At 36.3% G+C, this 16,466-nt stretch overlaps 1 protein-coding gene across 3 annotated transcripts in view; it reads right to left on the reverse strand.

Moving 5' to 3' along the window:
* Positions 1 to 15,946, reverse strand: part of BNC2 (basonuclin zinc finger protein 2) — a 239,257-nt gene extending 223,311 nt beyond the window's left edge. For 2 of the 3 annotated variants that reach the window (XM_034072692.1, XM_005154982.3), the window contains exon 1: positions 13,887 to 14,327. In XM_034072692.1, coding sequence (XP_033928583.1) covers positions 13,887 to 13,982 — 96 coding nt within the window. In that variant the 5' untranslated portion in view covers positions 13,983 to 14,327. Of the gene's footprint in view, positions 1 to 13,886; positions 14,328 to 15,890 lie in introns of those variants that run through there. The other variant, XM_034072691.1, reaches the window with a different exon arrangement.
* Between the last annotated feature and the right edge of the window lie 520 nt (positions 15,947 to 16,466).

Consider the following 16,466-nt stretch of genomic DNA (forward strand, 5'->3'; position numbering starts at 1 on the left):
CAATGCTGACTTCTCCCTCATGTTCTGAGTAGTCAATGACTATCCTATGTAAAACCTACTGCAAAGCTTTAGCATCTCTGTTTCTTACAGAGCTGACCAGCAGCTATATTTCACCCCAATTATGAGTCAGGAACCACATTTCTCCCATCCATATTACAATACAACTCAAAAACCTACACTGCAATTAAGTTTGCATTTTTTAAATCCTTTATTTTTTAATATTTTAGACTATGGGGTTTTGTATGCTACTGGGGCCACAGACGCATAAATTTCTAGATGCCAGTTTCCATACCTACATTATGGTAGCAGAAGAAAAAAAATATCCTGAATACCAATCTAGAGAACAAAATGGATAAGTGCAATAGAAAAAAAAATCAACATATTTTATTTGGTACCAGTGACAGCTCTGCAGTTATTTTCAGTGAGTCCAGAGCACATAAATGGTTTAACAATTAATATTATTCATAATTCAAAATTAGAGTCCTTACCAATTATATACTTACAAATATAAGTAGAAGCTATGTACACCAGATACCTGAAATGATTACTGAGAGTATCACAAAAATCCATTTAAAGTAGTAAAATAAGATGCAAGTATTTTTAAAGATTATTTAGATCTCAGATAATTTTAAGGACTACAACTTAGCTACAAAGAGAAATACTTTTCATATGGACCTCTATGATTTTTCTATAGATACGTCCAGACTCTGTGTTACGGTGATTATATAGATACATTATTCATGTACTTGATACATTAAAAAATTATTTACAAGGATGCTGTATTATTGTAATGTGGATTTTCTGCATGGCGTCTGGGGCACGTTATGACTCTAATTCAAAAAAAAGAAGAGAGAAAGGGTTGCAGGATTCATAAAAAGCATGTAGACGAGATTCAGACTGGCATACCGTGTGTGATAAAAATCAAATATCGAACATAATGGGACATATGGAAACATATCTTTTGTGCAGAGAAGGATGAATCACAGGTTCACAGCTGGAATTTATGTAGATCCTTATTTAGTGGAGCATCTGTAGCCACTGTTTAGCTACATTCCCACATCAACAACAAAACGATGCCACAGAAGAGAACACATGCATCAAGCTCCAGCTGGTATCTGCACCCACCACTCTTTTCTTTTCCCTGAAGCCACATTTAGTCAGTTTTCTTTCTACAGTGTGTGGGTGTATAAACATGCATATGCAAGTCAGTGGATAGGATCAAAATGCCACACCTGACCACTGCTGAATTTTGGAAGGCATGGGGATGTGGTATAGGAGAGATAGGTTCAGAAAAAAGCCCAGTCATTTAAAATCAGTCTCATATCTCTAGCTTCACCTTATGCATTTTACGTACTTTATGTACTCTAAAGTTAGAAAAGTTTTATTTCAGTTTGGCATTGTTAAAGAAGGCCTTTAACACGCAAACTGAAAAAATCATAGGAGACATGATCTATGTAGGTCTATTTGGAGAAAAACAAATTTAAACTTTGTAATTACAAGATTGCATATGCCTTCAATTGCTTTAACATTTTCACACCTGACTTTTAGTTTCCCACCATTAGCAAGAAAGTGAAGTAAGAATGTGGAGAAAGACATAATTTCATGTCTAAGCAACTTGCATGCAAAAGATTAACTAAAATTAAAAAAAAATTACCAACTGAAGATGCTTAAAGAAGGGTTGGTTTGGTTTTGAGGATTTGTGATGTTGATTTAATTTTTAAGTATGTTCACTACTATATGTGCTATGAGTTAAATAATTTCCCTCTACTGTCTTCTGAAAGACTGCATTAATGAAGATATAGATTAATGAATATACATTTTTATGCAGGAATAAAACTGCATTTTAAAGTATGAAAATTCCCGGCACTGATTTATCAGAGGATTATTTTTTAGAGAGCTGGTATATATCATAGAGTTTCTCTTAAATGTGTAATTAAAGAAGAACCTAGATTTTAAAGGTCATACTTCTACAAATACTGTGTTATTTGAAACTAGAGTACAATGCTCTAATCCCTTCCTCAAATTTCAATTCTAAAACATTTCTTCACTTACTATGTATTTTAAAGGTGCAAAACACGCGTATTTTAAACAAACAAAACATGAATTACCGCTTCCTGAGTAAAGACTGTAGGAAAAGTTCTCAGACCAGTTCTATGAATGTAGACTATACTTGTATTGATTTTAGTGAGAACAGGACTGGGCACTTAAAATTAAAATTTTCTAGTGCTGTTAAGTTTTTCCACAGAAACCTTCTGTATGAGCAGGAGAGTTTGAGATACCTTCGTCTGGATCTCTAATAGTGTTTGAGGTTGTCACCCTGTCAGTACAAGCTTTTGTAATGAAAGAAAAAAACAGAAATTCTTCTAAATAAATTGATGTATCTAAATGATGATGTAGGAAAATCATTAAATATTTTCAGTGTTGTTTGAACATTTTCCACATTCTTGGCTGTGTTCTAAAGCCTGGCTTTTACTTCTCTCCTTAGACTGAGAAGCCGCTAATGAAACTACCCTCATTAACAAGAAAATACACCAGTGTGTAGCTACTTAGAATTTTCCTCAATGTTTAAGGAAAAGAAAATAAAAACTGCAACTTTACAATAAGTACTATGCCAAGTAGCCTTTTCCTTGGAATGAGAATTCACTTACCATGAGAGAGATTCTACATTTGTCAAGTTCTTGTAAACAACTTATCTTTGAATTGCTAAATACTAAATAAATATTATGGCTCATGCAACCATTTTTACTTCTTAAATATTTAAGGGAAGGCAGTGTCTCCAAAATGTTATATCAAAAGGTAAAAAGACCTACATATTTCCAGGTGGATTAAAATGTGTCAGTTGACTTTCTTATTTATCCTTGCAGAGAAAAATCAACATCTCAGTAAATTCCAGACCAATATTTCAGGAGCTCTTGCAAAATAGTGTAATAATATTTTATTTAGATTACTTTATGTCTTTCGTGTTTAAAATTAATTAGTATTCTAGGAAAGGGGGAAGCAAAATGGGAAGAAACTGAAAATTATACAAGACAGAGTAACCCATATACATTTCTGAATGTAAAACAGTGTTTACTATTCAGCTATCATTATTCTAGCAGAAATCCTACATTTTTAAAAAAGTAGAACAGTGATAAGAAAATGTAATAAGTAAAATCTATGATAATGACATCGCATGTTAGACAGACAGATGCCATACCTTATTTCTATACATGAACAAAAACATATATGGTGGGCTGAAGGGTTTTCTCCTAGCAGAAATAAAGTGACTGATAGCCTCCAGGTTAAAATTTATTTTCTTTTAACAACCTGATCATTCTTTCTCATTTCCTCTCTCTCTTCCCACCACCCTGCCCTCCCACCCTTCCCCCCCCCCCCCCCCCCCCCCCCGGACCCTGAACTGAACTTTAGCATTGCATTAACAATGGACTGGTGGATAGGAGGATCTATTAAAATGAGTAACTCACTGCGTAAGGTACTTTTCTTGCAGTGTGCTCTATCTGCATGAAGCCAATGTTTTGGTGTGCTGTCTGCTGCTGTAATCAGTTCTCTCCCAGATATCAATGAAGCTGCGCACACATTTTATTTCTTTTATGTAAATTATGGCTTTGGAGAGGTCATGCCTCAACACCATTGAATTAATACTCAGCTAATCTGTGATATAAAGAACATATTTATAACAATCAATCACCTCTCAGATTATTACATTGTTTGAAGTACATTATAAATCTGTTAATTATTGGGCATTTTCTAATGGAAACTGCATTAAGATGCAGCAAAACATACAAATAAGTATCTTTTGGGAGAATCTTTTCTAGAAAGCATTTTTCTGCTACCTTTTGGGACACCAGCAGTTAAATAGTGAGCTGTTTCATAAAACTATTTGTACATCAATGTTCGAGTTACACTTGAGGGACACAGTAATTTAGAAAACAGATTTTTGTTTAAAGCTTTGAATACTGAAAAAAACCCATCCCAGCCCAAACCCTGAAAAAAGAATCCACAAATAAAACACATAATTTAATCCTGATCCTATCCAGAAAATAGAATTCTTACAATCTATAGCACAAACGATGAAGTTCTTACACAGATGTTTTGGTTGTTTTTTTTTTTTTGGTTTAGAAACAGTAAGACAGAAGTTTGATTTGCTTTTCATACCTGCTTTCCACAGCCCCGTCTTCCGTGCATTGTAATTTAAAAGAAAAACTAATATTAGATAAAGCAACACATAATTTGACAGCCTACCAGTTAAATTCTGACAGGGTCAATAAAATGAGAGCTTGCAGGAGTCCCAGATGAGGAACACTTTCATGAATGCCTCCATTGTGTAAACTCTCCGTATATCCTGCCTGCAAATGACAGTCATATGCCACCAGCTGCAGGAGGCATTCCAGCAATGTCAACTGCTGTGGGGCATTAAGGCAGGGTAGACGAGTTGGTACTTCTTTATATTTTCCCCTGGCTAGAGCAAGGACTGTCACGCTTAACTCATTTAAGTGTTATTTTTCTAAAGACTGTGGTGTTTATTTAGAAATGTAAGAAAATATATAATTAAAGCCTTGCTAATGGAGCTCCTCATTTTAATAGTAGTTTTATTATATAAAGCCAGCTGGAAGTAATTATTTTTTTTTCCTTGCATATTCTTCATTAGTTTGGACCTCCCTCCTCCCCAAGACATCTATTTCAGATATTCTTATCAATTTATGTATTTTAAAAAGTAAACTGTCCAGGGAAAAAACAGCCACTAAAAGTTATGATAGGAAATGTGAAAACCCCAATGTCCACTACTCAGAAATACAATCGCTACCACTTCTGCGGAGACTGTTTTTCACAAAATTTATGTTTCTGAGAATTCCTGCAAGAAAAAAAGGACTTGGCACATCTTTAATTACAAACTAAATCTGAGCACTGTGATGCAGGTTTGTGGTTTTAATTGTTTTTTAAGGAACTCACAAGTCCAAGCTGATTATTTTTGTCTGTGCAGGAAAAAAAAAACCAAAGAAAAAGTGTTCAAGCATCCTATGAGTTTAATTTTCTGATTTTTCTTGATATTTATTTTGTCAAATAAACACAAAGCTCATATTTGAGATACAAATACAAATATAGGAATACAAATACACTGAGGGCTCCTTTTTAAATACTAGCCATGTCTTTGTTAAGAAATTATACAAAGTACAAATCAAACTGAGATGCTTTTCAGCACCTTCCATGTGATAAGACAGGGCATCACACATTTTTATCATGCTCCCGAATACAGACACACTGAAATACAAAACACTGAACCCTTTGCATGTCAGCACCTACATCCAGCCACGATTGGAAGGGATGCTTCTCCTCTCTGCTCCTCATCTCTTCTTATAGTCCCTTGTAATCAAGATTGTCTTTATCACTAACTTTCTACCAAGAAGAGTTTTTCTTTTAATATGTGTTCATATGTACATATATATATATATATATATATACACAACAAGAAAAACTGTAGGGTAAGAAAAATGAGAAAGGGCATAAATAAATAAAGAACATCAATAATGATCTATCATAAAATGACATTTTGCCATTGTACTTCCGCAGGAGCCGTAACATCTCACAAGACATCCCTCTGAAAGCAGCAATAAAACTGCAGTACAGTACACAAGGTCTTGTTCAGTGCAGGCAAAGGGCAATGAATATGCTAAAAGGAAATCAATCTGCATAAAAAGATCTGACAATAACATCATCAAGTTTGTTTGGGGTTTTTATATTATTTTTTCCCCAACAAGAAAACAAAGAATACAGAACACTTTGGGAAGTAAAATTTTTATGTAAATGAGAAAAATACTTTCAAAATGCTACTTTATTGATTAAATTACCTTTGATCCTACTGTATTGCTACTTTTCCTATGGAAAAGTTGGCAATTCTAGTTAGCAAGGACTCTTGTAAACACTTCTCCTTCAATTTTATTTAATTTTGAATTACACTGCCCAAATTGCATTTTTAGATATCTGGTTAAAAAAATTCAAAACTTCAGAGGCAAACTGGAAGCAATATAATTTTGCACAGTCTTTCCAGGGTAATCCCTGAAAAACTGAGCCTTCGGTAACATCTATAAAATAATACAAAATCCCATAATGTCTAAAAGCTGAGACCTGACCAGAGACTTTTAACAGAGAACATGGTTTAATTTCTGCACTGTGATAAAACAGGAAGCAATGCTTAGATTGCATTTAAGAAATTGAATGCCTAACTTTTTTTTTTCCCTAAATGATGTTCATCCTGAGTGTCTAAATAATAGGAAAGACTTAAACACACAGGAGCGACTTTCTTTACCACTGTACCACTTGCAAAATACCTGCACATTTAGCCTCATAAAAGTGACACACGTATAGGAGGCTTAGAGAATTGAGCTCCTAGTTACAGCTCACTCTGAAGGCTAATACACTGTTATCTGTAATTCTGAACCTAAACTATATGCTGTCCTTGATGCATGACAGGGCCTCCAATGACATGAATGGAAAACACATGCTTGGATCACAATAAGGATATGATCCTTTCTGTTCTATTTTCCTCTCACTGGTACACACCAAATGTTGAATTGTTCATCTGAAAAGACCTACATTATATGACATTTTCATTCAAATTGTTCAAAGCCAGAAGTATTGTGTTTTACAGTTATTGAACCTTAAGAAATACACTATGGAATGCACAGAATCATGTAATCTTCTCCTTCTCTGGAATTCTGGTTAAAGTTTAAAGAGAACCACCGCAAATAAATTGTGTTCATCAGGTGTGTCCCACTGTTCCCTGAGTTGCTAAATTTACTGAGAAAAAGAAGAGCAATTAAAGCTCTTTTCAACATTACTTGCAGTAGGTATCGCAAAAAAAAAGAGAGATTCACCATGCAATTGCATTTCTTCTGTAAGGAGCATATTCCAAAATGCATAGGTAGGCAGACTGCAGCATGAATCTCTACTGATCTATCTGTGTTGTGGTCCATTTCCAAATAAACAATCTCAAATATCAAAGAAAGTTTACCTGCTGGTGACAGTACCTTTCAGCTTTAATGACAACTCCCATAAAAATTTTCTCACTTTCCGTAAAGCTTTTTAAAGTATCACTTATTATTCACTTTATAAGAAAAGCTTGCTGACTTCTGGGTTGTGCACGTAACAAATGGCAGGATGGTAATCGTGTCATTTTTAGTTCTGAGCTCCCATGCTCTGTAAGTGGCAGATAACACTCTGTCCTTTCCTTTGCACAAGTGCACAGATACGCATCATCGGTAGAGGACAGGGATGCAATGGCTTCCCGAGAGAGTCAGAATAGCATCAATGGTACATTGTTGGCAAGTTCACACTGATCAAAGCAATTCTGAGCTGCTCGTCCCCCACCCCTCACAAGAAATGGCCTCTCTATGACAAAATGCTATGTGACACAGCCATACAAGTGGCACTGTTTTCTTTGTCAGTGAAGGAAAATCATTTAGAAAACAGTTGTCAAGTATTTCAGTAAGGGAAAGGAGGCATTAGTGCATTACTATAATGAATGGGGTGAGCAGTAACAAAGCAACAGATGCCTGTCCACAGGCTGATGTACAGTCTCTTATTTTGGACGTTTGTTAGACAGACTGATGTTAAGCTAAAGAATACATTTTGTCTCATTGAAAAACTGTATATAAACACACAGACTTCCACTTAAAAAACGCTTTTTGAGTTTACCCCTTTTTACAGGCAGGCTGGGCAAAAAATAAATCCCTTAATTACAGTTTATCTAGATGCTGAAATTTTGTCATTATGCTCTCTGAATTGTAGTAAAAAGCTGCATTAGTGATTCTCTTTCTGAACTAAAAGATTAAGAGACAGCAACAATGGAATTCTCCCTTCCTCTCTCTTCTCTGTTTCAGCCTTCTCTTTCTTGAGCCAGTATGATTCATCACCTCCTGGGTATACTAGGAGCCCCAAGTTTGGAAATTCTTCTGAACTGTGAAGAACCATTAGTCTACAAGGCAAATCCTTTTACAAAAGCACAAGCACTATTGTTAGAGAAAAAATAACTGAGCAAAGCAAGCTACACACAGCATACATTTTGAGCATTCCTTGTAAAAAGTAAAAGCTCTTTAAGGCTTTTGTTCTGATTGTACTTTATGACGGCAATTCTGTATCAGTGAACAGTGTGTTCCTTTGCAATCCGCACAGTGTCACAATGACCTGGCAAACGGAATACTTTCACTATCACTACAATCCTTGCAATCTTGCCTCAGCTGTGACCCATTCACTTTTGCCCCAACTTCACTAAGATGCCTTACTCAGCATCTAATTAGTTAGGGAAGATTTGCCTTGGCTCTTAACCCTGACATAAGAGCAGGAGACTCTGCTGCTGGTATGTACAAAATCTGTTCTGTCACTACATTAATCAAATCCCTATAAAACTATACATGAATAAGTAACTACTAAAATACAAAGTAGAAAAACAGAAAATAGAAAAACTATGCATTTAAAAATGTTAAACACTACTGCTTATTGCACAATATATTTGAGCATGTGCTTTAATACATGCTTCAGTGCTTCATGCAGATTTTACAGTTTTGTGCATACATATCTCAAAGTTAAGCAAAGATCTGACAGCGTTCTTAGCACATCATCAACTAAAATATACAATGGCACAAAAATATTCAAACACTGTATGTATATATGTGCAGGATTAATATGTACACAGAGGAATAGGAAACGTTTAGCTATGGTTTAGCTCTGTAAATACTGAACACAGTATGAGAAACTACCAAGAAACATTTTTTTATTTTTAATCAGGTATCACGTACATACCCACGTATCTATCACTGCATGTATTTGTGTGTCTAGTGCTATATGTCCTAAGAAACATCCTGCACTTTTGTCATATACAATATGTTCTAACGCTTCTGTTCTGAGACGCATCAGAAGCAGCCCAAAATTCTTGATGCAAACATTTTTAATTTTCTAAAATAACACAAACTATTACAGGTCTAAACCATGCTTTACCAAAATACCAAAAGTAAAGCAAATGTCTGAAATGAGACAATGTAGCCTGATAAAGCTTCTGAATTCATACTAGCACGTGGACTTATTAATGAACAACAACAAAAAAAATCCAAAACCCACCTGGGGTTAGCTAATCTTTAAAATAGTGTGATAAAAAAAATATATATTAAATATAATTATTATGTTTGCTAATGCTTACTGACAAAGGCAATTGTTAACTACCATAAACTACTAAATGCATTTTACCAATGTTCATCTTTCTCCCAAAATGTTCATAATAGATTGATGTATGGAATTATAGCCTGTTGTTGCATTAAGTTTTAACATTTTTTGCACACAAACACATAATTAAAAGAATAGTTACATGCTACAGTGAAACAATTAATTAAAACTGCATACAACCTCTATGACCAGCAGCACAGGAACATTTAAAAAGCTTCAGTGTTCAATCCATTAGACATTAAACTACACTCCTATTTTTAAATACTGGTTCAATAAACAGTTTATGTGCCTATGTCTACAATAATGTTAGGAACTATCAGACTGAAGAATACAAGTACATCTCAAAAGAGGCAGTGCATGTTGTAACAGTTTAATAATTCTAGCTCTATTAATGCATACTCCATATATTGTGAGTATTATTTAGGTTTCCGTGGAATAAGCATGCATTTATGCAAGGAAGAAAAAAAAAAGCTGAATTTACTGTACCATATCTCTTGTGAACAGATGCATCTATATTAATATACATCATTGATTTAATTTTTAGTTTTCTTGGCTTCCCACTCACCTACCTAGAAGTGATTTCTCTGGTGATAACTAACACATCATGCTAATGAGAGAATCTAATGCACAATAGAGAAATGTCACTACTAATAATATTTGCATGAAGTTAAATAAAGCAACTGTAAGAGAATGTCAGACAGTTGTTCTTTAATAAGATAGTTACACAATGAAATTATGTTGTTAATTTTGTTACATCATTGAGTGAATCCTAAATTACTATATAATGATGCACAGATCCATTTATAATTCTGATATACTGCTTTTTCACTCTCACATTATAAAAAGCTTCTGGAAAGCCTATTACCTTTTTGTCTGAAATGGATTAAACACATTTCGTTCTTAACGAAAATGTACATGGCTTTGGCATTTTGCATCACTGTGGGTTACAACAATTTCTCTTACGGTCTCATTTCTGAAATGACTTAAAAGTATTTTAGAATATTACAGCCCTTAAGGTAATGGAGGAAGAAAACTGACATTTCTTATTGACAAATACACAAAACATTTATGAAAGCAGACAATCACAAAAGCCTGCTTTTTTTAGTCAACCAAATCCAGACCTTCTTTTCTGCTGTTAACAACCCCTTGCCAGAACTAGAATGGGAAGTGGGTGCCCTGGACTAAACCAGATGAGCATGGGAGAGAAGCCAGGGGTTTCTGCTCATTCTTGACCTGTCACTGATCAAAGTAACCCAAAGAAGCACTCCTTTTTGAAAGTTAAGATTTATGCCCTTTGAGGTTATCAGACATTCTTCTGTAAGCGAATCACATACTTTTACATGGACAAAAGGTGTGTATGCAGAACAATGCAGCCAAGTGGCCATGTCATAAACTCCTCACAGGTAATTTGGGAGACTATTCCTCTTCATCTTTCACCCCACCAAAATCTAAATTTGCTTTGGAATGTGGATGGATGACACTTTTTTGCACACCCATTCTCTAAGAAAATAAACAAAAAAAAAATACAATCACACCTCCTTTAATAGTCCAAACCTGTACAATCAGTCCTAATTTTTCTAAGACAGAGTTCCTTGTCCTAATGAAGTAGGTTTTCCTTTTGTTCTGAGAAGTTATTTATTCATATAGTATGCAAATAGCAGTGCAGTGAGTTGAGAGGTAAGAGAAGGGACGGATTGCAAGGTTTTGTTTTGTTCTAAATCATTCTTCTTGCCATGCTCCAATCTCTGGCTAAAAACCTGCTTGAGATTAAGCTACAACTCCAAGGAAAAGTGATGGGTCCCTGGGTTTGTTTGCTTCTATAAAACATGTGGAAAGCTGGCATTATTCTTAAAAATTTTAAAAAGAAATGTCTCTAGCATTACTATGTATAGCTGGAAAAGTTTCATTAAACAGTTCTTTCAAACCATGCCAAACTTTCCTTGCAAGTTACGTACATCTCATAACTTCATGTTACTTGTACTCATGAAAACAATTTTTCTTAAAGTACAGGAAAAATTTAAAAAATACGATTCTAGAACATGGATTAAAATAAGAAACTTTAAAATGGATGAGAATAGGTAACAGAAAACAACAGTCAAAATTTTAGTGATTTAGAAAGAAATACTGGCACTTAGACACAAATTAGCAGCTGCACTTGCACACAGTCTGTGCTTGTAGTTTACACAATCTAGCAAGTTCTAACAGCCCCAACATATCAGAAATATAGTGCAAAAAATTAAACAGGAGAGAAACGCACTTAGCAAAATAACTTACACTCCTTTTAAAAGCATGATAAAAGCATATTTGGACTGAATATGTTTAGCACACGATAAACAAACAAACAAAATATGACAAGGAGATTAACACAGTACACAAACATGTTAAGTACAGACTTCTAAAAAATAAATCTGTTCGACATTACCACCTTTGCAGTGCTACTGTGTGTGTCTTCCAGTGGAAGGACACACACTGATGCAGCATACACTACACATATAATCATTTAGTACATTACTTCTCTCCTTCTATACAGAATACAACATGACCACGCATGTTCAGTAATGTTCAAAATCCAGTTAATACTCAAGAACAAGTACATTGAAAAAAATATTAGAAAAAAAAAAAGAAAGAAAAAAAAAAGAAAATAGAAACCAAACAGCCTAGCTTACATGCATAAATGTTTGGCTTGGTCTAATAAGCTAGTTGTCTCAATTATTTGACCCCCTTACACACTGCAATGCTCTTTTATTTAGTTTTGTTTCTTTTCTTTGTCAGTGTTGAACATTTACTAGTATTCCAGAAACCACAGAGGCTAAATCTGTTGAAAAAGGTCTAATACTAAACAGGCAATCTAACACTATCTATGTGGTTCAATTGTCATTTATCAATTGATCGTTATCTGGAAGTAGTTATGTTAACTCTTTTGTGGCTGAAATGGAAAGAACTTTTTCTCCATCCCAAAAATTTAACCTCATGTCTTACTGAAAGAATACAGCAGGTAATTTGAATAACTGTTTCCATGTTATTGCTCAATATCAATACAGCCAAATATGTTACATATCACAAACACGCATACAGCTGATAACGCTTGTAAGCACTGCAGAACTAGCTCACACTTCCTAGTGCCAAGCAGTGTATTTGAAATGTTCATCTCTACCAGGAAATGAACTTTTTTACTTTCAAGAATGGGAAATTGAACAGAGTTGCTTATTTGCCTTATGTTGATTACATTCTATACCAGCGTACTGTATCAGCAGTAATCAGGGTCCCTCTACAGGATATATCAAAATATTCCTTATTCAAATGCCTTCATCCTGTCCTGAGCTGTACTGCTTAAACTGTCATCCACTGAAAACTATTGGTTATTAACTATCTGCTTTGGAATTTTACTTGGCTTTAAAGTTTTTTTTTAATTAAATTACCATTTTATGGCCAATATTCAGGCATGCTTTGTTGCTATAAACTATAAATACCTAATTACTTTCCCTGTCTTTTCTTACAGTACAACACCCCTCAGGTAAATGAGTTCATTCATCTTATGTCTGACATTAAATAAAGGTCTAACATTAATATACAAATCATTTACTAACTCCTCTTTGGCTAACACAATATTTCAATTATTATCAGTCAGTGTCAGATCATAACTGGAAACTAGTTTTCGGAAAGCCAAAACATCCCCTGGTAGGGAGTCACGCTGCTAAAAACCTCCAGGTTGAACTTCCCTCCCCTGCTTGAGCCCCGTCCAAGCTGAAAAGTTTCTCCCTCTTTTTTTCCTTTTTTTTTTCCCCCCTCTCTTTCACTCCCTCCCCGATAACCCCCCTTCCCTTCACCCAGAAGAGCCAAGCAATTGTGCAAGATTAGCTATAACACACAGGGCGCGTATCACCAAGTGCATGGTACAGAGACACTGGCTCCTGTGATTAATTATCAGTTATTACTGGCCTTGCAGTAACATTTTCACTTTCCCGTCAGAACCGGCATACCAAGCTGCCTTAAACGCGGCCCCCGGTGAAAGAGCAGCTCTGGGGAGGACGCCAAGGCAAAGCTCCGCAGAGAGGGGGGAGAGGGAGGTAGAGGGAGAGGGAGCGAGAGGGAGCGGGAGCAGAGAGGGACCGGAGGACTGAAACTGTCTCCTCTAACGACCCTCAGCTCCGTGCTGGCAGCAGCTCCAGCAGGACGGCTCGCGGATATTTCCTTCTGAATAATACTGCGTTCTGCCACATGAAGTCAATTAGTCTGTTCTGAGGGGCCCCCTAAACTTAGTATCAGTTTGATTTGGGGGCTTATATACTCAGGGAGAAAGAGAGTTTTCCTGGGATAGCACATACTTTTATTTATGGGACACGGAGAGAGCAAGGGGAAGAAGACTGGAACAAAACAAAAGCAAACAAAGAAAGAAAAACAATGTTACTACAAATGGCAAAGCTCTATTCGGATACTTTAAAACAAATGCCTTGATTTTACTTAAAGCTTTAATATTTTTTCCCCTTTTAAAAAGGAGCCCTTAGGGAAGCAATGAAGTAACCGTGCACATTCCAATGACATAGTTATGACAGTTCAGAGGCTAAATATGTAGTGATGAATGAAACAAAAATGAAACGTGGAAAGAAAGAGAAAAAGAGGGGGGGAAAAGAGCACAAAAATGCCATGTTTCAAAATAAACAAAAGTAACATACCTGTTGGGACATTCTGAATAAGAGGTTAGTGTCAGTGTTCTGCCATGTCCCCATGAAACCAGAGTCGGTCGCTGCCGTTCTTGTTCCGAACTGCATGGAGTTGTCAGTGCAGGAGTCTCTTAAAGTCAAGTCTCTTGCCCTCTTTCGCTCTCTGTGTCTCTGTGTGTGTCTGTCTCTCACATCCACTTCTGCCTCTTCTGACTGAAAAGTGAAGGTGGATTTTTTGAGCCTCTTGGCAGCCAGTAGCAGGAGTGCAGTGTAGTTAAGAAGCTAGCTGCACTGTGCGTTTCATTTGGGAAGGGGGGGATTCAAGGGAGAGGGTCAGAGCTTCTTTCGCACCTTCAGCAGAGAGACCCCTATCATTTATGCATAGATTGTGACTCCCCAAGCTCGCCTTTGCTCAGTTTAACAGCTGCCTGTCAGGTGTGCATGCAGCACTAAGGAGACCCAACCATCAGCTTCAAACTCTCAGCCACTGGATGTCATTGGATAGCAGAGCAAAGAGTCAACTGCACTGCTCCACTGTCAGGCACCAAATGACATCCTGCACTAACCCTTCAGTCTACAGATACACAGATACACACACACACACACATTCTCTAAGTAGCACAATGATCTGAGAGAACTGGGAGAAAGAAAAGGCTGTGGCCCTTTCCCTGTCTTTCTCTGTTTTTCCTCAACAATGCTGCCAAGTACAGCATGTAATATCTGACACTTGCCTACCACACAGAATTAGCAAACCTTTTTTTTTTTTTTTTTTTTTAGAAAAAAAGGAAGAACAGAAAAAGGAGAAAGCAAGCAATTACTCTTAAATACAGCAGTCAATATTCACTCAGAAGTAAAACATAAAAGTTGGTCTGGTTATTTTCTAAATATTAGTCAGACAAGAACTCTGGGATAGTCGGTTCCTATCCCAAATAAAACTCTTACCAAAGAGGGGAAAAAAGACATTATCTAACTCCTTTTGAAATAAAACCAGAAAGTCACATGCACATTTCATCTCTCACACCACTCTCCTTCCTTGCCCACTTCTAAGTGTCTTAAGCAGCATCATGAGCAAGAAAGAAGAGAAAAATGTAAAAGCTAGCCCCATCTTCCCCTCCCCCAAAAGATCAAAAGTAGGGGTTTTTTTTTGTTTTGGTTAGGTTTTTTAAGTAGCTGGTTGAAGCAGATACAATACACCTTTCAAATTGTAAAGAACAAAGAAATGAATCACAGCAGAAAAGAAGCCAGTTCCACACAGTTAAGAAGTAACGCAAAAGAAACAATATTTTTCCTTTGAGATTGTTCTTCTGTACTTACGGTACCAGGATAAATAATACTACTACAGTACTGTTTTTAATTACTATGGCTTTTTAAAGTGAATCTTATTTGAAACATTATCTTACCCACTTCATCCTTTACATACAGACAAGAAACCATAATTCTGCAAGCTTCATAAATGTAAAACAAAATTCATGCAATCTCACAAAAAAGGCCACAGCATTAAAAAAAAAAGAAAGAAAAGAAAAGAAAAGAAAGGAAAAAAGGAAAAAAAAAAAGCTATCCTTCCCAATATAAGGAACATTCATCTTCTCATAAAATCTACAAATTTAGGAGGACAAATGTACCACTCACTGCTTTTTTCTTAACTCAGGAATAACAATACACCTCACTCTCTGAAACAACAAAAGAAACAGAAGAGAGCTTCAGTGGCAGCTCTGTGTCATTAGTGTGCAATGAGAAAAGATGAGAAGATGTACACTATGTTGACACAAATGTGCCTTCCCCTCTAGACCCTACATTTCTTGAAAGCTTTTCTGTTAAACTTTCCTCCAGTTCAGCACCATTAAGTACAAAAAAAAGTCTCAAAAGCAGCAAATTCAATATCCAAGAAGAAACAAGCAAGAGCTCCGCAAACTGTTGCCTTAAAATATATTAAGTCCACCTGTGGTCAATAAAAATATTCTCTACTGGGGAGGGAGAATGACACTTAGAAGCCAATTGTGCCAACAGTGGCTGTACCTTTACAGCTAGCTATTAGCCCCTCAAACTCCCTCTAAAATTTGCCAGCCTCTTCATTTCTGAAGTGGCACTCAGTGCCTCAGTCAAGCTGCATGCTCAGCTCCTGACCTTCCCACTAATGGCAGTTATTTGTGGGAGGCTTAAGGACACTGTCAATAGCAAGCTTCCTCCTCTCCGTTCTGCATCTCTTGCGTGCTCTCGCTTGCTGTCTTTATCTCCATCTCTTACGCGCTCCCCCCCCCATTCTTTTTCCTGTCCTGCAGTCCTTTCCTCTCCCAGAGAACAAAAAACACCCACCCACACACATGCATGCACACACACATGCACGCACATGAACACACCACACACACACACACAATCAACTGGCATGCAGCAGCAAGCACCTGCAGTAATAGACTCTTTTATTAAAACTGTTATTCTGCAAGACTTGAAATTCCCGGTGGACCGGGCCATGTCAAAGCCGATATAATTAACTAGAGGCTCAGCAACGGATCAATTACCAGACAAGCAAGTGATAGTGAAATCAATGAAAGATCATCAGCCACATTATCAGTGTTGCAACTCATTAGGGTAAAA

This window comes from Melopsittacus undulatus, chromosome Z, assembly GCF_012275295.1.
Source record: "Melopsittacus undulatus isolate bMelUnd1 chromosome Z, bMelUnd1.mat.Z, whole genome shotgun sequence".
NCBI classification, from domain to species: domain Eukaryota; kingdom Metazoa; phylum Chordata; class Aves; order Psittaciformes; family Psittaculidae; genus Melopsittacus; species Melopsittacus undulatus.